Source organism: Giraffa tippelskirchi, chromosome 5, assembly GCF_054371585.1.
Source record: "Giraffa tippelskirchi isolate mGirTip1 chromosome 5, T2T-mGirTip1v1.2.pri, whole genome shotgun sequence".
Classification (NCBI taxonomy): domain Eukaryota; kingdom Metazoa; phylum Chordata; class Mammalia; order Artiodactyla; family Giraffidae; genus Giraffa; species Giraffa tippelskirchi.
Window position 1 is genome coordinate 168,066,408 of NC_137279.1, and position 22,791 is coordinate 168,089,198.

The 22,791-nt window shown below is 36.9% G+C and overlaps 1 protein-coding gene across 5 annotated transcripts in view; it reads right to left on the minus strand.

The window, feature by feature from the left end:
* ZYG11B (zyg-11 family member B, cell cycle regulator) overlaps positions 1-22,791 on the minus strand; it is a 73,134-nt gene that overhangs the window by 39,148 nt on the left and 11,195 nt on the right. For 2 of the 5 annotated variants that reach the window (XM_081485275.1, XM_081485277.1), the window contains exon 2: positions 2,829-3,583. In XM_081485275.1, coding sequence (XP_081341401.1) covers positions 2,829-3,583 — 755 coding nt within the window. Of the gene's footprint in view, positions 1-2,828; positions 3,584-8,291; positions 8,458-8,723; positions 8,840-9,665; positions 9,754-22,791 lie in introns of all 5 variants that reach the window. The other 3 variants (XM_081485279.1, XM_081485278.1, XM_081485276.1) reach the window with 3 other exon arrangements.

The window sequence follows — 22,791 nt, forward strand, 5'->3', positions numbered from 1 at the left end:
TTGGCTACATATTAAAATCATCCAAGGAGCTTTAAAAAAAACTGATGCCTCAGTCCCACCTCCCTACAGTTCTTCTGATTTAATTGCTCAAGTTACTTAGATGATTTTTTTTAATTAAAAATTTTTTCCAGCTTTATCAAGATACACAATATTATAGATACATAATGACAAATACATTATGTAAGTGTAATGTATAAAATGATGATGTTATACATGTAAATACTGCAAAATGATTACCATGATACAGTTACTTAACATATCCATCATCTCAAATAATTACACTCCAGGTAATTTTAATTACAGTCAAGGTTGAGAATCACTGTGTTTACAGAAGTGGAAACTAGATGACAGCAAAGTAGGTGTTTTCTAGAGTCAAAATTTCAAAGCAATGATGTTCCATTTGCAAAATCAAACTTGTTTCACAGAGGCATTGTATAACATATATGTTCTACTAGCCTCAACTGAAAACCTCGGGCTAATTCACTCTACGGTCTGTTGGTGGTAAGAACAATCAGCAAAAATCATACTGCTCAGGAATCATAGCTACGGAAGGATCTTTGCCTTGAGAAGATTACTTAGTGCAGTGTGCCAGGGACACATTCCTCTCATCCTTGAGGACACAGATCAAGCTCACCTCCTCCAAGAAATCCTCCCTAAACTCTCAGTACACAGAGATTTCTTCCCCTTTGATTTTTACAGTTCTTTATTGATCCATTTCTTAGGCAGACAATTTACTCACAAGCCCTGTGCTAGAAACATACCTTGTTCAATAACAGGCTGTTATGTAAGTTCCTCACACTTGCTGCCCTGCACCTGGCTCGTGTGACTTTGCCATTTCTGGCCCTGGCACCTACTTTTTCCAGCCTCATCTCATCGCCCTGCAACTTCCTACTCTAGAACTCTAGCCACAGTGGCCTTCTTGAAGTTCCTTGGATGTACCATGTTCCTTCCTTCCTACCACACATCTTTTGCTGTATTATTCTTGCTGCCTGGAATCTTCTCTACCAAGTTACTCATCCATAAGGTCTTCATTCATTCATCAAGTCCTCAGAGAAGCCTTAAACTAAATTGAGCCTCTGTGTTAAACATACTCAAATACAGTATTCTGTAGCTTTTAGATTCTTAACACTATGCAGTTTAAAGCATATATATGTGTGCATATTATATATTAATACATATGTATGATATATAAATACATATATTTAAATCATACACCCATGACATATGTATGATACTTCACTGTCTGAATCCCTCACTAAATTACAAGCTCCATGAGGGCAAGACCACACCATTTCACTCCACCATTGAATCTCCATGTCTAGCACAGTACATAATATGCAGAGATACTTAATAAAATATTTACTGAATGAATGAATAAAAAAGTGACTCAAAATAATTTCCTACATTCTACTTTTTAAAGTCTAAATTTACAAATAATATAAGAACTGACATGTTTTAAAATGTCCTATAGCTAACTTTTCCTTCTCCTTTTTTGAGATCGATATTGATTGCTAAAAAAGAACCCTCCTGCACTCTTGGTAGGAATATAAACTGGTACAGTCACTATGGAAAACAGTATGGAGGTTCCTTACAAAACTAAAAATAGAGTTACCATATGATTCAGAATCCCATTCCTGGACATATATCTGGAGAAAATTATAATTCAAAAAGTTACATGCATCCCAAAATTTACAGCAGCACTATTTACAATAGCCAAGACATGGGTGCAAGCTAAGTGTCCACTGATAGATAATGGATAAAGAAGATGTGGTGTGGTATACACACACACACACGAGTACTACTCAGCCATAAAAAGAGAACGCAATATTGCCATTTGCACCAGGCAGAATCAAATGATGCTTCAACTTAAGTGGTTTGGTGTAAGTAGTAGAGGAAAAAAAATGGGGCTCTGAAATTAGACAGGTGTAGATCCAAATGCTGGTTCTAACAGTAAATCATAATTTCTATGTTTCTCATCTATAAAGTGGAATTAATATCAATCTATAGATATTACCATATACAATAAAAAGCATTTATAGGATACAATGTATATTAGAAAAATACTAGTTGTCCTTAAACCTGTTACAGTTCTATCCTTCAAGGTCTGATTCAGATACCATCTTCCATCAAGACCAAAATTCTCCAGTGAGAAAAAGTTTCTCCTGCTCTCCTACAGCAACTATACTGATCCTTGGCTTTAGAGTTGTTTGTGATCATAACATTATTACTACTATCAGGCTCCTTGGAAGCAAATCCTGTATCTTTTTTATCTTTCAATCTCAAGTTGTACCAAGTTCAGTAGATGTTTCCCAAATGGAATTTAAGCCATTACGCATAAGAAACCTTAAGAAGAAAAGGATTTTATCCTTTTTACAATAGAGATCTTCTTAGAGAACTTACTCTTTCATTAGATACTCTTTTCTACAAAGGAGCATCCCTAGTTTCTTTGAAGTGATCCTTTAGATATGATGTTTAAGTGGTTCAAAATATGTAAATATTATCATCATGAGAACTATCATTTATCCAGGGCCTACAACATGACTTGCACTTTACATATATAATTATTAATCTTTAGAATAATTTTGCAGGTAAGAGTCATATCTATTTTATAAATAAATGTAAACTGTAAAGTTACATCATGGTTTGCTCTGGGCCATGAAGCAAATAATCTGGAATTTTAATTCAGACTCTAAAGCAAGGCCTTTCCACTATATAATGTCATGTTTCATGAATATGATCTATATATTATTAGACATTCACCTTAATGGAGTCTTATGCAAACTAAACATTGGTCAGCCCGACAAAGGAATATATTTTTAAAATCTAACCTTCAAATGTCCTTCGCCTGTGAGGAATTCAGAGTAGCCAGCATCAGTGGCCAGCAAACCTACAAACTGCATGCTGGGCCGTTGCTGAATAAAAGCTTCAACAGCTTTGTCTGTCACATGCTTCCTCCCAGAAACATCCAAGGAGACGAGGTTGGGCAGGATGTCCTTTTGTTCTAGTAATCGAAGAGCTATGTCTGATGTAAACTGTTTATCATCTGAAATATCAAGATGATTCAGATGTCTTAGTTCTCGAACAACATCCAGTATCTGGGTAGTTGTCATTTTTAAACATTTCAAGTGATGCATGGTTAGAGACTTGAGTCGGTCTTTGCAAGCCAGCAGAGCCGTGATGTCTGTGATCGAGGTGTTAGAAATATCCAGGCTCTCTAATCTTGGCAATGAGGCAACTTCAGCCAGGTCTTCATTGTAAAAGAGAACATTGGTGATGCTTAATGCTCGAAGACCAGAAAGTCGGCTAAAGCACCGCTCATAAGGATCTTCGAGGGAGAGAGTTAATGAGTTCAGCACGAGGCACTGGAGATTTTGCTGGATCCATTTGTTACTGCCAAGCCCACTGATGATGTCTGTAATCGTGATGTCAGCATTCACACCTGTGGCATCAAGTTCCACTAACTTGTGGTGGCAGAAGGCTTTCCGGAAAGCAACAGCAGAGATCTTGGCTTTGCGAATGCAAGCTCGTTTTAAGCGCATCTGGTTGCCCCTAAAAATACCTACAGTTGCATCATTCAGGAGACCTAGGAAAAAATAAGCAGTACTTTAACTTCAAAAATTGGTTAAAGGATAGCTAAAATTTCCAGCATACCTTATACTTCCAAAGCACTACCATGTAACAGTATTTCATTTAATAGACCTAACAATTCAGTGAGGTAAGAATGTGATTATCTACAATTTATAGGTGAGTAAACTGGGGTTCAAAAAAGTGGTCTTCCAAGAGGACAGAAATAGCACATGGTAGAATCAGGACTGTGTTAGGCATTACTGATATTCACTAATACCTGGTTCTCCTCCCATTACTGGACACATGCACAGCTTGTTCCAACCTACCCTTGGATTTTGATGGGGCTACATGCCCAGTTCTAACCATAGGTATACCAGATCCAAGTACAAAAGTATCATGAAAGCAAAGAAAAGGAAGTAATCTACCATGCCTAGAGATCTGAAAAAGACTCCATGGAAGAGGTGATCCGTGAGAACGTCCTTCAAAGATGAAGGAAAAATTCAAAGATGGAGAAAGAAGGTGAGGGGAATTTGAGAAGAATACAGGGGAAAACCTAGATACACGTGAGAACATGGTTGATTTCTGAAGATTTACGTATGGAAGTGGGAAGAGACAAGGAATAAGGCTAGATCACTGAAAGGTCAAGAGAAGAAAGCAGGCCAGCTAGAGATCTTGGGACACAAAGAAGAATATGGTGGCGTTCCTGGTTTTTTTCCCTGTACCATATATCCCAGACTTAAGCTGGCAGTTGGGAAATACCAACAAGCACACACAAAAACAGCCCCTCCCATGCCAGGGCCACAAAATCTGCTCACTCTAGCCAAAGTACCAGGAAAGGGGCAGCCTAGCAAGGGTAAATGTTTTTGTGCCCCCACTTGACTTCTGTTGACACCGAGACTTAGTGCTCCTCATTATGGCTATGCAGGAGATTGGTGTGCTGGTTCCTCATTAGGTCTCTGGTGTTTGACTGAAGTAAAGTGATTACTTTATCTCACCACATTTGCTGATGTGGATGAGGGTGTCAGAGACATAAACAAAAACCTCACCCTCATCCACACCAGCAAATGCCAAGAGGGGAACCTAGACTTTCACTCCTGCTATAACTAGTTGCCACAATTTCCCCACAGAGAAGTGTTAGGAGAAGGCAGAGTATGGAGCCAGGACTTCCATGTCCATCTGGTAGTAATGAGGTGCTTCTCCCTTTTCGAGCTGGGGTGGTATCAAAGGAAGCCTAGTGGAGAGTTGAAACTTCATCACTGTAAGTAATGAGGTCACCTCCCTACAACATGCTGTCAGTGGAGGCCAAATGAAGAAGAGAAATGAAGTACTCACACCACTCTCAGCTAGGGAGATTATCGGTAGAGAGCTAGTGGGGAACCAGAACGTCAATCCCCTGCATAGCAGTAATGAGTAATGAGAAGCACTAAGTCTCAGGTGTCAACAGAAGTCAAGTGGGGAACAAGAACAATTACCCCAATCTGTCAATAACAAGGCAGTGCCTCCACCTTCCACTGCTAGAGTGGTGTCAGAAACACAAACAAAAACAGCAGTCTCATAACACAATATCCAAAATGTCCAGATTTCAATAAAAACTCACTCATCATACAAAGGACCAGTAAGATCTCAAAGTGAAAAAAGACTATAGATGTCAACACTGAAAAATCAGAAATGTTAAAATTATTTGATGAACGTCTTAAAGGAGCCATCATAAAAATGCTTAAGTGTGCAATTACAAACAAGCTTGAAACAAATGGAAAACAGAAAGCTCAGAAAAGAAGCAGAAGTTATAAAGAAGAACCAAAGGAAAATTTTAGAATACAGTAATGGTTGCGTTCAACAACAGAATAAAAGGAATAAAGGAAAGAATTAGTGAACTAAAAGATTAAAAAAAAAAAAGAAATTACCCAAATCTAAAGAATAGGAAAAAAAAAACAGACTTAAAAAAAATTTGAACACAGTTATTTGTTGCAGAAAGAGTGGAGGAATAGGGCAGGGTTGAAAAAGTATTTGAAGAAATGGCTACGCGCCTATTAAAATGGCTCAAATAAAAAAACAGTAGTAATACCAAGTGCTGGCAAGTATGCAGAGAAACTGAGTCAGTCTTATATTGGTAACAGTGTAAAATGGCATAGCCATGCTGTAAACAGTGTGGCAGTTTTTAAAAACCTAAACATGCAACTACAATAGGACCCAACAGTAGCACTCCTGGGCATCTATCCCAAAGAAATGAAAACTTATGTTCACATAAGACCTGTCCATGGATGACTATAGCACTACAATATTCGTATTAGACATTATATTCTTAATAGCTAATAGTTAGATATTATATTAATAACAGCTAAATGGCATTATCTTTTTAGATGGTAAAATTCTTATTCTGATTCCTAGATCTTATACACACATTTCCTGGAAAATTTTTAGCATTGAGACAACAGATACAATGAGCAAAGAGTATGACAAGAGAATCATAGAATCAAGTAAGTAAAACTCTTTAGTATCAGGCTTATTTTAATAAGGACTGCTACCAACATCATTAATCCTTTGAATTGAGTAAATAAGTAAATTTTTTTAAATAAATTATTTTCTAAAATCATTGCACTATTAGAAGACTTATATTAGCAATTTTGAAAGCATTCATAAGGAATTCCCTAGCAGTCCAGAGGTTTTTCTTTTGCAGTATTATTAGCAGTATCCACTCTTGACTGCTTGAAGGTGGATATGATTTTTACAAAGAGATTAATAATTCTCGCATGTGGTGAATAAGACAGGTGATCACATGGGGGAAACACAAATGGGGCAGCACACTGTTTCTCTTGACCCTCACTTTCCTCATTTGAAGTCAGTTTGAAGAAAACTGGTAGAAAACACATTTTGATCAAGCATATAGCTTCCCAAAGACATACTCTGGAAGACAATTATTTAGTTATATGTACTTAAAAACTACTTTCATTATTTTATTCATATAAACCATTCACCAGAGCCTGGTATATAATAAGCATTCAACAAATGTTAGCTGCTATTATTAATCAACAATAGTTATATTTCAAAAGGAATCTGGGAAGTTAAAACTTCAGTTAACATTTATTCTTTTGATTTACAAGACTAGTTATATGTACGAATATTTAAACTGAACTTGCTAAGTGTAATCATTAAATTGAGACCAGAAAGAAATGCTAGCACTAGCATAACCTTTTAAATCTCATTTGTAAGGGATCTTTAACTTAAATGTGGGTAATACCTATTGAAATTTACCCTCATTCCTTCAGCAGGTTGGAAGAATCCAAAGAGACTACAGACTTGAGCAACTTTAGTGAAAACCAAGGAATGCAGACATCTTCCTCCCACCCTTCCTTCTAACGCACTATCTGCATTTGTGTGTGCTCTCTCTCGTTTCTCTCTATATATAGACACACACACACACACACACACACACATCAGATTATGGGATACAATTTTGCTGTGACTTTAAGTATATATAATAAATTTATATATTTGTGTATGTGTGTTCAGTTGCTCAGTCGTTTCTGATTCTTTGCGACTGGCATGGACTGTAGGCCACCAAGCTTCCCAGTCCATGGAATTTTCCAGGCAGGAATACTGGAGTGGGTGCCATTTCCTCCTTCAGAGGATCTTCCCAACCCAGGGACTGAACTGAGTCTCCTGCGTCTCCTGCACTGGCAGGTGGGTTCTTTACCACTGAGCCACCTGGGAAGTCCCTTATAGTCCCTATATTTAATATCTAATAAAATATAACAATTATAAACATATTTAAATGTATGTGTGGTATATATATTTAAAGTCACAACAAAAGTGTATATACCATTATCAGCCATCCAGGAGCAAGAATACCTCTAATGTATGAGTAGGAAGGTTGTGTGGCAGTGAAAAGAGAACAGATTTGGAATAAAACAGATTTGCATTTGAACCAGGACTCTATCATTTACTAGCAGTGTGATTCTTAACAAGTTACTTCTCTGAACCTCAGTTTCCTTATCTGTATATAAATAGGATAAAAATAAATTTTTGAGAAAATTCAAGAAAAGTATAAAATGCCTGGAATTAATATTACATGGAAGAGGCAATTAATAAATGATAATTATCACTATTGCCATATTTATTCTATTTTACACTTGTGGACAAAATTGTATTTCTTACTTGTAAGAGTTTACACACCCTAAATACATAAAGGGATTGAATCTCTTTCAACTTAAAACTTAAACACAGGTAACAAAATTCTCAATATATTGTACATAATCAGAATTTCACAGATAAATCTTTCACAATTTATTTTCAAAATTTGTTTTTGAAGACAGAAGTAATACATTAGCTCTGATTTTCTGTTTCAAAGATCAAAAGCATAAACTAGTTTTTCCATTGTAATATTTATTGATTTTCTTGCTGCCAAATAACACTGTAAGGTATTTTAGACCAGCAGACTTCCAAATGGCTATTTTGGGAGAGAAGTTATGTTTGCCATGCAAACAGCTTCTCACAACAACAAAATAGAAGAAACAAACAGAAAAAAGGACTTTCCAGGTTAGAAAAGAAAATGCTTATTTAAATTATACCATAAGGGGCAAGGTGGGCAAAAATAAATGAATTCCTTTTCCTCAATTAGGCTTTTCTGTTATTTCCATGAAAATAATTAAATGGCCACAGCAGCACTTCAAAATCCAATGCAAATTAAAAGGGCATAATTTTTGTTTCCTCTGTTTATTTATTACCATGAAAAGCCATGGTCTGAAGTAGCCGATCAGCCACCTCCTGTGGGAATACTCCAGGTTCCTGCAGACATAATGTTCCATCTTGTCTTGCTGAGCAGAACTTCTCAAGGTGAGTAGTCAGGAAATTCAAGCAGATATCAAGTAAGGAATAAGGAGATGCCTCCTCCTTGGATCCCAGGAAGAAACAAAGGGAAAACCAAAGCCAACAAGTTAGTTTCCAGAAAAGCAGAGAACAAAAGATTCATTTACTTGCTCAACAAGTACTTTTATTCAAGTGTCTACCATGTGCAAGATACCATGTTAGGCAGTGGGAATACAACATATGATCCATGTTCTCAAGAAACAGGAGAAGAGAAACATTTAAACACATTTTTACTAAAAGTCTATTAAATGCTATAGTATAGGATATATTGGATAGTCATGTAAACATACAGCAAGGTATCTTAATCAGTCAAGGATGGTTAGGGAAGATAGCACAGCAGATTAATCTTCCTAAATTACCATCCCAGGACGCTCTACTGCTCAAAACATCAGTGGGCTGCATGGGCCTGAACACAAAAGAAAAAAATCTTAGATTGTTAAGACTGATGATGCCCGAGTCCTTCCAGAATCTAGCCCCAATTTACTTTCCAACTTGACCTCCCACAAAATCCCCATCCCAACCTAACAGTTCAAATATGATCAGTTTATTTGGAGGCAAGAATGTGCTATAGGTGTTACCCTCAAAAAAGAAAAACGTTAACCCAGTTACTCCAATCTGAGGAATACAGAACTAGTCAAATAACCACAAAGATTTAAGTGTAAGGGTTTTGATTACAGAAATAAACACTCTTTGCTGCTGCTACTGCTGCTAAGTCGCTTCAGTCGTGTCCGACTCTGTGCGACCCCATGGTCGGCAGCTCACCAGGCTCCGCCATCCCTAGGATTCTCCAGGCAAGAATACTGGAGTGGGTTGCCATTTCCTTCTCCAGTGCATGAAAGGGAAAAGTGAAAGTGAAGTCGCTCAGTCGTGTCCGACTCTTAGCGACCCCATGGACTGTAGCCTACCAGGCTCCTCCATCCATGGGATTTTCCAGGCAAGAGTACTGGAGTGGGGTGCCATTGCCTTCTCCAAACACTCTTTACGGTCCCTAATAACAGTAATATAACTAAAATATAATTATAGTAGCTATCATCCATTAGGTGCTTTCTGTATGACTCTGCTGAGAGTTTAACATAAACTATCCATTATTTCAGTCATTCCTCACCCCTACTTTACTAAGTAGTGAAGCATTATTTTCATTTCTGCGTAACTGAAAACTGGCTCAGAAAAGTAACATCTAAGTATTCTACACATAGTAACTGACAAAGTGTAACTTCAAATTAAAAACTGACTTAGGGGGACTTCTCTGGTGGTCCAGTGGATAAGACTCCGAGCTCCCAATGCAGGCGACCCAGGTGCGATCCCTGCCACAACGAAGACCTGATGCAGCCAAATAAATAAATAAAAATATCTTAAAAAAAAATATGATTCAGGAACACAACTCTTAACCATATTAAATTGATACTACACATGTGACATTTTAATGGCTGAATAATATGCAGCCATTAAAAATTATAGTTCAAAGATATCTTACTCAAATACAAAAATATTCATAATACAAGGTAAGTTTTTAAAAATACATAGTTTATAGAACTTCCTTAACCTGATAAAAGTCATCCATTCATTCTGATCCATTCTGATCCATATTCATGGATCAGAAGACAATATTTTTAAACTGATCTACAGATTCAGTACAATCCCTACCAAACTTTCAGCTTCTTTTTTTGCAGACATTAACAAACTGACCTAAAATTCATATGGAAAAACAATGGACCTAGAATAACTGAAACAATCTCTGAAAAGAACAACAAAGTTGGAAGACTCACACTTGTCAGTTTTAAAGCTTATTATAAAGCTACAGTAAACAAAGCAGTATGGTACTGGCATAAAAATAGACACATAAATCAATGAGATAGAATTGAAAGATCAGAAATAAACTCTTATATTTATGGTCAGTTGACTTAAACAAGGATGTCAAGACAATTCAATGGGAAAAAGAATAGGCTTTTCAACAAACAGTGCTGGGATAACTGGACATCTACATGCAAAAGGATGAACACGGGGTCCTACCTCATATCACATATAAAAATTAACTCAAAATGGATCAAAGGCCCAAAGGTAAAAGTTAAAACTATTAGGTTCTTAGAAGAAAACATTGGTATAATCCTTCCTGACTTTGAATTGGTGAATGACTTCTTAGATATGACATCAAAAGCACAAACAACCAAAGAAAAAAGCAGATAAACTAGACTTCGTAAAAACAAAAAAACTTTTGCATCAAAGATCATCATCAAGAAAGTGAAAAGAAAACCCAAAAAATGGGAGAAAACATTTGCAAATCATGTATCTGTTAAGGGATTTGTATCTAGATTATATAAATAATTCTTACAACTCAATTATAAAAAGACAACTCAAAGACAGGCAAAGGTCTAAATGGACATTTCTCCAAAGAAATACAAATGACCAAGAGTCACATGAAAGACATTCAACATCATTAGTTATCAGAAAAATGCAAATCAAAATCACAATGAAGTAATATCTCACACTTACTATTAAGGCTATAACCAAAAGACAGACAAAAAAAGTGTTGGTGAAGATGTGAAGAAACTGGAACTCTCGTACCCTGCAAGTGGAAATGTAAAATGGTACAGCCACTTTGGAAAACAATCTAGCAGGGGCTTCCCTGGTGGCTCAGTGGTGAAGACTCCTGCCGATGCAGGAGACATGGGTTCACTCTCTAATCTGGGAAGATCCCACATGCTGCAGAGCAACTAAGCCCATGCACCACAACTATTCAGCCTGCCCACTAGAGCCCAGGAGACGCAACTACTGAGCCCACATACCACAACTACTGAAGCCCGTGCACCGCAGAGCCTGCAACAAGAGAAGCCACCATAATGTGAAGCCCAGGCATCTCAACTAGAGAGTAGCCCCTGCTCTCCACAACTAGAGAAAAGCCCACACAGCAATAAAGCAATAAAAGCCTACACAGCCAAGAATAAATAAATTAAATTTTTAAAAAAATCTAGCAATTGCCATATAACCTTGCAATCCACTAAGTATATACCTAAGAGAAATGAAAACCTAAGTTACACAAAACTTGAATATAATTGTTTACAAAGGCTTTATTCATAATAGATGAAAAGTGGAAATGGCCTAATATCATCAACTTATGAATGGATAAACAAAATATGGAACATTCCATTGTATTATGGAATCACAGATGGATCTCAAAAACATTACAGTAAGTGAAAGAAGCCAGTCACAAAAGACCATATAATGCAGAATTCCATTTATGTGGAATGTCCAGAATAGGCAAATCTATACAGACAGAAAGGTTAGTGGATGCCTAGAGCTAACGGAGAGGAAGAGTTGTAGGAAAATGAGAAGTAAATGCTAATGGGTACATAGCTTCTTCCTGAGATGATGAAAAGATGCGAAGAACTGACTCATTGGAAAAGACCCTGATGCTGGGAAAGACTGAAGGCAGGAGAAGGGGATGACAGAGGATGAGATGGTTGGATGGCATCACCGACTCAATGGACATGAGTTTGTGTAAACTCCGGGAGTTGGTGATAGTCAGGGAGGCCTGGCGTGCTGTGCTCCATGGGGTCACAAAGAGTCAAACACGACTTGAGCAACTGAACTGAACTGAACTGATCTTATATGAATATGAATCTTATATCTTATATGAATAAATCAAATTTTCTATATACCATGTGACTTCTAGAATTAAAAGTTATTAAAAGCTGCATATTTTACAGTTTACAAAGTGCTTTCACACTGACACATTTGATATTGTAATAACTCAGTAAGGTGGACGACAAAGATATTATTTATAGGATGAGAAAACAGACTTCACAAAAGTTAAATGGTTGGTTGAATGTAACAGAGGCTGTGAGCTACCACCATGAAATTTGTTCTTCTTTTCTTCCATGTTAATAAACCTTTTATTTTTACCTGGGCATAGGACCATCTGTAACAAAGATCATATATTCCTGGTCTTCTCTGCAGCCAGATATAGTTAGAATACATAAGAAAAAGTTCAGAGGAAGTAATTCTTCAAATTCAACTTCTGCATCATAGAATTTTGCATTTTCTGTCTTACTTCCTGTGTTGTAAGTATGTATTCTTCCTGCTTTTTCTACTCTTCACTGTACCATCTTTCTAAATGTCTATAATTCATCACCCAGATGAAACAAGCTACCCTTTGACCTCAGTTGGTAAATTTCAAAATAATCTATTTATTTTACAAAAGAAAATGAATGAAAGTTGGGTAACTGTCAGAGATGAGACACGAACTCTCTGAGTACATAATTTTTAGAAGTCATTTTAACAGAACAAACACAGGGAAGTAATATATGAACATTGAGAATACTGAATTAGTCATTCTAAAAAATTTTTTCCAACTGATAAAATATGTTCACAAACAAAAACAATTTTTTCACCCCTACAAATTTTCCCTTTTCAGAGAAAATTTCACCTTATCTCTGTTAATTCCTATTCGTAAGCATAATAAGACTGTTCTAGTCAGCTGCTTTTCTATTGGGAAGTACATGTGCCTAATAGTTAATCACCTGGGCTTTGGAACTAGAGTGCAAATCCCAACTTTTCATTTGCTAACTGTGTGACATTACACAAGTTATATAAAATTCCTGCTCCTCAGTTTTCTCATCTTATAAAGCAGATAATAATAATGCCTACTTCATAAAGTTGTTGTGAGGATTCAGTGAAATAAATAGGAACAGAAGAACTCAGAATAATGGCAGTATGTCTGGAAACATAGCTTGCAAGGGTCAGAGTCAGGATTCAGTCCCAGGAAATGTAGCTCCAAGAGCCTATGTCCTTATCCAGCATAATATACTACCTTGCAACTTTATATACAAATTCTAAATATGTTATCTCACCTGATACTGAAAGCAGTTATGTGATGTGAACAAGGAAAATCATCTCCATTTAAAGAAAAACAACAGAGAGGTTATAGCCAGTGACAAAACTAGAACTGTACTCAGGTTATCTGAGATCTACTCCAAAAACTATACTGCCATCTGTGATTCCCCAAATTCCAGTATTTTAAGCTAACACAGAAGTATTGAGAGATCAGTAATTTTAATTTTATTATTATTATTTTTGGCCACATCAAGGCATGAGTTCCCCACCCAGGGACTGAACCTAGGCTATGGTGAAAAGTGAAAGCAGCTCCTAACCACTAGGATTTCCAGGGAATTCCCTTTATTTTTAAACAGGCAGCAGCAGCACAGGACAAACAAAGAAAGGGTAAAGCAGAAGCTGAAATTCGGTGTCTAAACAATTCATCTCTTGAAAATTCCTGCTCAGGGAGATTTTTCCCTTCACCAATTAGGCACACTCCAGGCAAGGCAAAAACAAAGCTCCTACTAGAAAAAAAGCAGGAGGGAGAGGAGGTCAAGCCTGATTTCGTTTGGATCATAAGGTAACCCACACAGTTCATAGACTAAATTTCTAGGAAGAACAAACAAGAAAGTTCTTTTTAATTAATTGAAATGGCTTCTACTCAATCTGGACCAATCCAACTCTTCACTGCGTACCTTTTATTCTATCACTCCTCTAAAAAAACTTCAAAGGTTCCATATCATCCATAACCACAGTTCTCATGCTTGGAACACATTTCAAGAGGCTCCCCAGCAGGAGTGTGCCATGGAATTAAAACTACAGTATTAACTTGACACATTTTTTTTTTAACTAAAGAAAACAATTTTACAGAATAGATAAATGAACTTCATAAATAAATAAATAAATGGAATAGGCTACATGGTTTAATTGTATTTCCAAATGTTACCTTCTGTTTTTTTGTAAAGCTTAAATATTTGCTGGGGCTCTCTGGGGACTAGGTTCTGGATGGAGGGGCACTGCATTTTGCACAGCACTGTAAATACAGGTGGAGGAGAAAGAAACCTGGGTGAGTGTGTTTAGAACATCAAACACACTCAAAGATTATTTGAGGGGATAAGAGTATAGGAGGTTGGGGGAAAGGGAACCAAGTTATGTAACTAATAAATAAAAATATTTTTGTACTGGAACAAATGTATTAAGTAAAAGGCAAAAACTGCACGAATTTTAAGATAAAACACAAAATTACCAAGAAATTACTATCTGTAACACTGGTTTCAAGTAAATCCCTTCTATCTCCCAGGAAATCAAGTTTCCTCTCCTGTAGGAAGTTAGAAAAGAGACCTAGAGAATAAAATATATACCTTGCTATAATAGCAAGGTATTCAAACCCTTTACTAACTGGCTCCAGGCTTCCTTTCCAGCCTCATTTTCTACTGTTACCTTCTCCCTCTAAACATGTTACTAACTAGATACACTAAACTGAACGTTCCCTAATGCAACCTACTATTGACCATCTCTTCCTAAGCACTGTATCAAGCATTTTCACATCTCTGAAACTTTTTTTAGATGAGCCCTTCTCTGTGGCAAAATCTGACACATCCTTCAGCAATCAGTCAAACCTCACTAGTTCTATGATGCCCTTACTAATTTCCAGGGCAGAATTAATTTGACTCAGCACCTGGGAGATTAATTTGCACCATTATCTATTAGCTACTATGTACTGAATGACAGCTGCGTGGTGACAGGCACAATCCAGCAACTTTACATATACATTTGCAATCTTCAAAACAACCTGCTTTGAACAAAACAGGTAAACTAAGGCTCAGAAAGATTAATTTACTGTGAGAGATAAAAGAGCCAGCAGAAGGCAGAGCAAGAATAAAAATTATAAGAGCTATCATTGTAGTGACAGAGCCCACACACACACATTTTTCATGAAACACTGTCTCAGATCCTGGTTCACAGCTCTTTAGATACATGAGCTCTTTGAATTTCTAGGTTCTATGAATCAAGCACCATTACTATATACATTTTAACGAGGAAACTGAGGTTTACGTTAAAGAAAAAAAACACATACACGGCCAGCATGTTGATAAACTGGAACTCCAACTAAAAAATGAGGCCAAACCTATATTTTCAAGCTCTTAAGCCACTATACTATAATCATATCATAATCATAGGGCTTTATTTGTTTATATATGCTATGTACTATATGCAATAAACTATTGTAAGTACATTACATATATAATTTCATTTCCTTCTCATTAAAATTGTACCAGTATCCCCTATTCTATGAAGATGAAGACACTGAAACTTAAGGAGTTATTAATTTACCAAGATGATACAGCTAATAGGTGCCAGAGCCAGGATTAGACGCCAGGCAATCTGTTAAGGCTGTGCTTTTATCACTACATAAGCTGCTCTTTATATCTGACTCCAAAGCCAGTTTCTTTTATAATTTCTGTTACACCATAGTTATTTATGACTGTATCTTTCTCCCCTACAAGATCATGATGCTCTTCAAGTTCAGGGAACATATTAACCCTTTTTGTATATCCTTAGCACCCAGCACACTCCCTGATATTTACCTGTTAAAAGAGAAAGAGTTCAAATTGGTAGAGTGGTAAAGAGATTTGCCCCGAGTCACACTATTTGTAAGAAGTGGGGCAAAGATGCAACCCTAGATCTTCGTATTATGAAGTCTATATCTTTTCCACTATAATATGTGAGAGACATGGGTTCGACCTCTGAGTGGGAAAGATCCCCTGGAGAAGGAAATGGCAATCTTCTCTAGTATTCTTGCCTGGAGAATCCAATAGACAGAGGAGCCTGGTGGGCTACAGTCCATAGGGTCACAAAGAGTCAGACACCACTGAAGTGACAGCAGGCATGCATCCACGCATACCATGTGCTCAGTTGCTACAGTCTATCTAACTCTTTGAGACCCCATGGATGGCAGCCCACCAGGCTCTTTTGTTCACGGGATTATCCCACAATACTGGAGTGGGTTGCCATTTCCTCCTCCAGGGGATCTTCCCCACTCAGTGATCAAACCTGAGTCTTCCACAGCTCCAGCATTGACAGGTGGATTCTTTACCACTGAGCCACCTGGGAAGCCCCATACTGTACCTCAGAACTGTGTACTGAGTACTGTGTACTGTGTACTGAGCCCCATACTGTACATACCTCAGAACAATTATTAGTTTGGCACTGACATAAATGCCAAAAAACAACTTGGGGACCAGCTGGTTGTTACAGTGACTACACAAGTGGTGATAATGCTGTGGATTAGGGTAGAAGCAAAGAAAATGGGAAAAAAAAAATCCAAAGTGAAAAACAATCTGAAGGAAGAATTGACAAGATGCAGTAAGTGACCAAACAGGAAACAGGTGCTGATTTCTGAATTCCCAGTGCCTAGCATAATGCCTGGCACTCTCCTAGATACTCAAGTGTTCTCTGGACTGATCAGCATTCCTACAGAATCCTTTTGACATATATTTGGCCCTCACAGCAGACTTGTGGAGCTGGTATAATAGACACTATTTTGTATATGAGGATACTGGAGATCAGAAAGAACAATGTACCCAAGTTCATCAAGTTAAAAAAATGTAGCAGAATTAGGCCTTGAACCAACATATTTAATTCTAATCTTTCCTATTCCATAGAGTGCTGTCAGATGAACGAGGGAACGGGTGGAAGACAGAGAAGCTGAGGTTTAAAAAAAAAAACTCCATGATTTAAAGTAGTCGTTAACCAAGTGTGTGTGTGTGTGTGTGTGTGTAAAAAAAAACTCCATGATTTAAAGTAGTCATTAACCAAGTGTGTGTGTGTGTGTGTGTGTGTGTGTGTGTGTGTGTGTGTGTGTAAAAATAGCACAGATAAGCACACAAGATAAAATGCTAACATTTGGAGAATTTGGGTGAATATCTATATGAGAATTCATGTTATTTCCGCAACTTTTTGTAAATCTGAAATTGTCAAAAAAAGTTAGAAAATAAAAAATGAAATAGGAATTAATACTCCCATGATCTCACTGACAAGATTGATATGAAGACAAGGCAAAGACTTATTTCTTCAAGGGAATTTGTTATGGCTGTGAAGAGTCTGTCTGCTTAGGCAAGTACAGAAAAGGAACTAAAAATGCTTCTGTGAAAGAACTGAGCTGAATATACAGGTTTAAGTATCACCCCCTACTGGTGACAGCTGAGTCACAGAAGAGAGAAATTGTCAGAGGAGTGATCAGACAGGATAACTAAGCCCTGCAATTAACTATCACATGTACAGCAGTCAGAATGACGTGGTCCCTCAACAGTGGCTGAAAAAATATCCTATGGAAAACAGGAAAAATAACACCAGTCTGAAAGAACAGCACAGCTCTTTAATTTTTTTTGTTAACATGGTGTTTTCTGGAACTGGATAAAATCCTGACATTGTGAATCATTCAAATCAAGTATACCCAGATTGGTCCTCTCAAATACTGCTGCTCAAAGTATAAATTGTCACAATTTCTCTGGATATAAAAGACTTAATTACAATCTTAAAAACACTCAGTCCCTGGATCCAGGACCTCATCTAAGAATTTACCAGAAACAAAAAAGAAATTTTTAAAAAGGTGGGGGGTTGGGGATAACCAGAAATATTAACAAAGGAATTTACACAAAGAGACTTATTCACAGTTTTTCTAACCTCCCCCCTAAAATACATATACAAATTCTAAAATAGGGGGGAAATGGCAAGCAAATTATGGTATATCAACTTTATAGATAATTACATAATAATATGTTTATGAATAACTCTTTTTTAGAACTCAGTCTTTAAAGTATCTTTTTCACATTTTATTCTGAAACGATGAAACAACGAAAAGTTATTCAATTTCAGTTATGCGTATGTGTGAAAAGGATACAATGTCAAAACTATTTTTATTTTTTGTCTCTAAACTTCATTTCTGGAAAAAAATTTTACTTCTTAGATACGTGTTATGTGAATTCTTAAACAAATTTTCCCAGTAGTAGAGTAATAATTTTTGTTAAGAATTCAAGTTTTCTTGAGCTATAATCAAACACCTTTGAGTTTGCTTGGGCTAAGTTTTTTTTTTTTCAAACTTTAAACTTTTTACTTTGTATTTGGATATAGCCAATTAACAATATTGTGGTAGTTTCAGGTGAAGAGCTAAGGGACTCAGCCATACATATACATGTATCCATTCTCCTCCCAACCCCCTTCCCATCCAGGCTGGCACATAACACAGAGTAGACTTCCATGTGCTATACAGTAGATCCTTGTTGGTTAAAGACAGTAAAATGCTAAGAATAAAGTTAATCTAAGCTAAATAAAAACTGTATATGCAGCAAGATTTCAATTAAACATCTATACAGGCATAGGATTCCCTTGTGGCTCAGCTGGTAAAGAATCAGCCTGCAATGCAGGAGACCTGGGTTCGATCCCTGGGTTAGGAAGATCCCCTGGAGAAGGGAACGGCTACCTTCTCCAGTATTCTGGCCTGGAGAATTCCATGGACTGTATAGTCCATGGGGTCGCAAAGAGCCGGGCACGACTGAGCAAATTTCAAAAGATTATATAGCTACTTCTAAACTAAACGGTATGTTATAGTAAACCTATAGAGAAGAGCAAGGGAAAGATTTAAAATTAAAAAGGATAGTGGATACCTTGGGGGTGGGTGGAAGTAGCATAGAAGAATGGGGCACACAGAGGAAAAAATGGCAGTGGTTATCCTCTATTTCTTAAGCTGGATGCTGGTTTTTAGACGTTTGTTTACTGTGTTTCATGGCTTAAATAAATGTTTTCTATGGTCTTCTAAATGTATCAAATTATTATTTTTAAAAAAATAATATTTATTTTTATTTATTTATTTGACTGGACTGGGTTTTAGTTGCAGCATGTGGGATCTAGTTCCCTGACCAGGGATTGAACCTGGTCCCCTGCTTTGGGAGCACAGAGTCTTAGTCACTGGACCATGAGGGAAGTCCCTAAAAGTATCAGTTATTAAAAATGAGAGAAAAAAAGAGCAAAAACTTGTGGAAATGTTGAAAAAAGAGCTGTGTTCACATTTGTGCTTTTCAAATATTTCAAAATAACCAAAAATCGGTGTCTATTTTATCAATGATAGTGATACTTTTCAATATGTGTATTCAAACTAGCAAGAATAGACCTTTTATATTAGACTTTTTTAATAAGACTTTATAATAGACCTTTTTTATATTTTATATTTATACCAGCTGAGCTACCAGGGAAGCCCACACACATGTACACACACATTTTTATTTTTCCTAAATTGGTCATAATGTAACTTCTCACCACTGCTCCTACACCCTTTCCCTATGCAGTCTTACATTTCCGAGGTTTTACCATCTAACAATGATGGACTGGGTTGGCAAGGGTATCTTGAGAAGGGTTTCAGGGGAAAGGCAGGGGGACGGTTATGATGTACATAAAGGGAAGTAAATAGGAAATAAAAAGGGAATTTTAAGAAGTATATCTGTGAACTCTGTTCTATTTCAGGTGTCCAAAAATTTTGCAAATGAAGACTCTGAGTTATTACTAAATGACTTTTTGGCTGAAGGATTATGTTCCATAGATTATGACACTGCTCTGAGGCTAAACGACATGGATCATAGCTTAAATAGTTACACATAAACAATTAAAGAATTTTTCCTGCTATTAAAGCTAGATATATAAACATGTATCTTCTCTCCTGCTCCTGTCTTTAGACGCCACAAAGCACAACCTTGAAGGTACAACAAAAGAAAAAAACAATAAAAATAAAGAACAACTGGACTGAAAGGAGGTTAAGAGAGGTCTTGAGATGACACTACCTAGGGGAGACACAGAAGGCTTTCAAATGAGGAAAAGGAAAAAAAAGTAATAATGAGACTAACAGCTCGCACTACAAGAGCCAAGAAGTAGGTCCACACCTTCATCATTTAACAGCTGTCTAACTCTTCGATTTATAGTCTTTTCAGTAGTCCAGTGGTTAAGAATCTACCTTGCAATGTACAGGACACCAGATCAATCCCTGGTCTGGGACGATCCCACATGCTGCAAGGCAACTAAATCCATGTGCCACAACTACCAAGCTTGTGCTCTAGAGCCCATGAGCCACAATTACTGAGCCCCTGAGCACCTAGAGCCCGTGCTCTGCAACAAGAGAAGCCACTGCAATGAACAGCCCGCATGCTGCAACTAGAGAGTAACCCCTGCTCAGCACGACTAGAGAAAGCCTGTGTGCAACAACGAAGACCCAGTGCAATCAAAAATAATTTTAAATAAATAAATAAATATTAAGTCTTTTGAAAACAATCGTTATGATTCTATAAAGTGAGGAAAAAAGAGATTATCTTTGTTGAAGAAGCTGAGGTTCAGAGAAGGAATGTTACCAGTGGTAGTCGGTCATGCCTCCCTTTCTTAATACATGTTGTCCTCTCTCCTTAGAGTACCCTTCTCTACTTCTCATCTATCAAATTCCTACCGACACTACAGGAGCCAGGACACATGTCCACTGCTCCATGAAGCTGTTCCTCATATCCCAAATACAACTGATATAATTACATGACATTCTCTATACAGTTCTATTACAATTATCCACTATATAACTTTTACTTGTTTAGATGGCCGTCTCCCTCTCAAGGCTACAAATTCAAGGAAAGTTAGTAGCTGTCAAATGCTTTTTGTCTAAGATCCACATAAGTGGAGCAAAAAAACCTCATAGCCTATCCATCCCTCCTGGTTCCCAAGTTCCAATGCAAAACCGTATTAACAATATCACTACAAGGGAATTTTATAGACATTTGCTTCACCAAGAAAAATGTATGTTTCCTATTCAAGTTACAAAACGCTGTCAAAGTCTAAATCTGGAAATTTTTATGTCAAAAGTTCTATTACTACAAATATATATATAACCACACACTAGATTAAATCAACAATAATTTATAATTAAGATACAAAACTAGTAACAATAAAAAAAAAAAATACCACCATCTCAATACAACAATGCTGAAGCACTGATTACAAATCTCTCTTCCAAATTACAGGAATTACAATAAGCTACATTTCTACATATGTAGTAGGAGATTTGCCAACACTTCCAAGTATCAGACAGAAGAACAGACTTCTTCCTAAGGAGTCTTTGAGGAATCACATGCTGATACTCATTAGCTCTTCTTAACCTTCTCATGGCTTTCTTTTAATCTTCCTAATTTTTCAATTCTCTTTCTTACATTCTTTCTTGATGTATTTAGTCATCTATGCAATATTCAGCTAGAGGCATACTCAGTCACTTCCCCATGACTTAGTTATATAATTTGTTGGTTGGTTTGTTTTCTATATGTAAAAGCTTGACTCTGTTACTATGTCACCAGGGTCACTGCAAAGAAGCATTTCAGCATTCTGAGCAGTGGTCTACCGATTTCTAGCAAGTGGGGAGGTGGGGGACACTGGGAATTGACTACATACTGCAACTGTAGTCTCCTGCTGGAGGAGACTGCGGCTTCCACTGCTGCTGGAGTGACAAAAGAGGAAGCCCTCACCGATCAGGCATCTTTTATACTCAGGACCTAGAGTCCCAAAAAATGCACCAGATAACTTATTTGTTGAATGAATTAGTAAGCTACTAGATGACAACTTCTCTCAGAATTAATTTTATTTCTCCTCAAGAAACTACTTCAGGAAACATCTGATACAAAAAATAGTAAGACTGCCTTAATTCCTCAAGACAGACCTTGTGGACTTCAAAACTATTAAATAATAAGGTCTCTCTCTTGATTAATTAATTAAAAGGAAAAATACACTTCATGGATGATACCAGGAACAGTATCTAACAGTAAAAAAATCAAATTCACATCCTTTATATCATTTGATACCTATAATAACCTTATGAAGTAAAAGGAAAAATATTCCAAATTTCATTTCACAGTTAAGGAAGCTGAAGCACAAAAATGAAATGATGTTTCCAGAGACCCTGTGCTTAGTAGGAAGAATACTCAACCTGGATTTGAATTCAGTGGTGTTACACTGCAAATTATTTAGCTTTTCTGATCCTCTGTCCTATCCTTTGTAGAATGGGGATAATATTAGTACTTATCTCATGGTGCTATTGTCAGGATGAAGTAAGATGCTGTTTTTAAAGCCCCCAGCACAATGCCTGGCAGAGTAATTACTCAGTAAATGTTCCCTTCTTACTTAATAGCCATGATCTTGCACAAGTTATATAAGTTCAAGTTTCAGACACATAAGGCAAAAAGTTCATGATTGTAAATTCTCGAGAGAGACTATTCCCATCCAGAGACCATGTCAAGACAAGTAAGCTCCTTTGTTTCCCTGCTCCATAAGGCAGATATTTTTTAGTCTATGTTTTTACCAATGGCGTGATGTTAGGTGTTAGAGTCCTGGCTTCATGTAGTTGTCTCGGTTCTGATTCATGAATCAGGTTCAAGATCTCATCTCCTACCTGAAATGTTCCTAGGACTGACAGATCCTCCAACAGAACGCAAAGGCTCTGATAGTGGTTTTTCTATATCCCCGGATGATTTT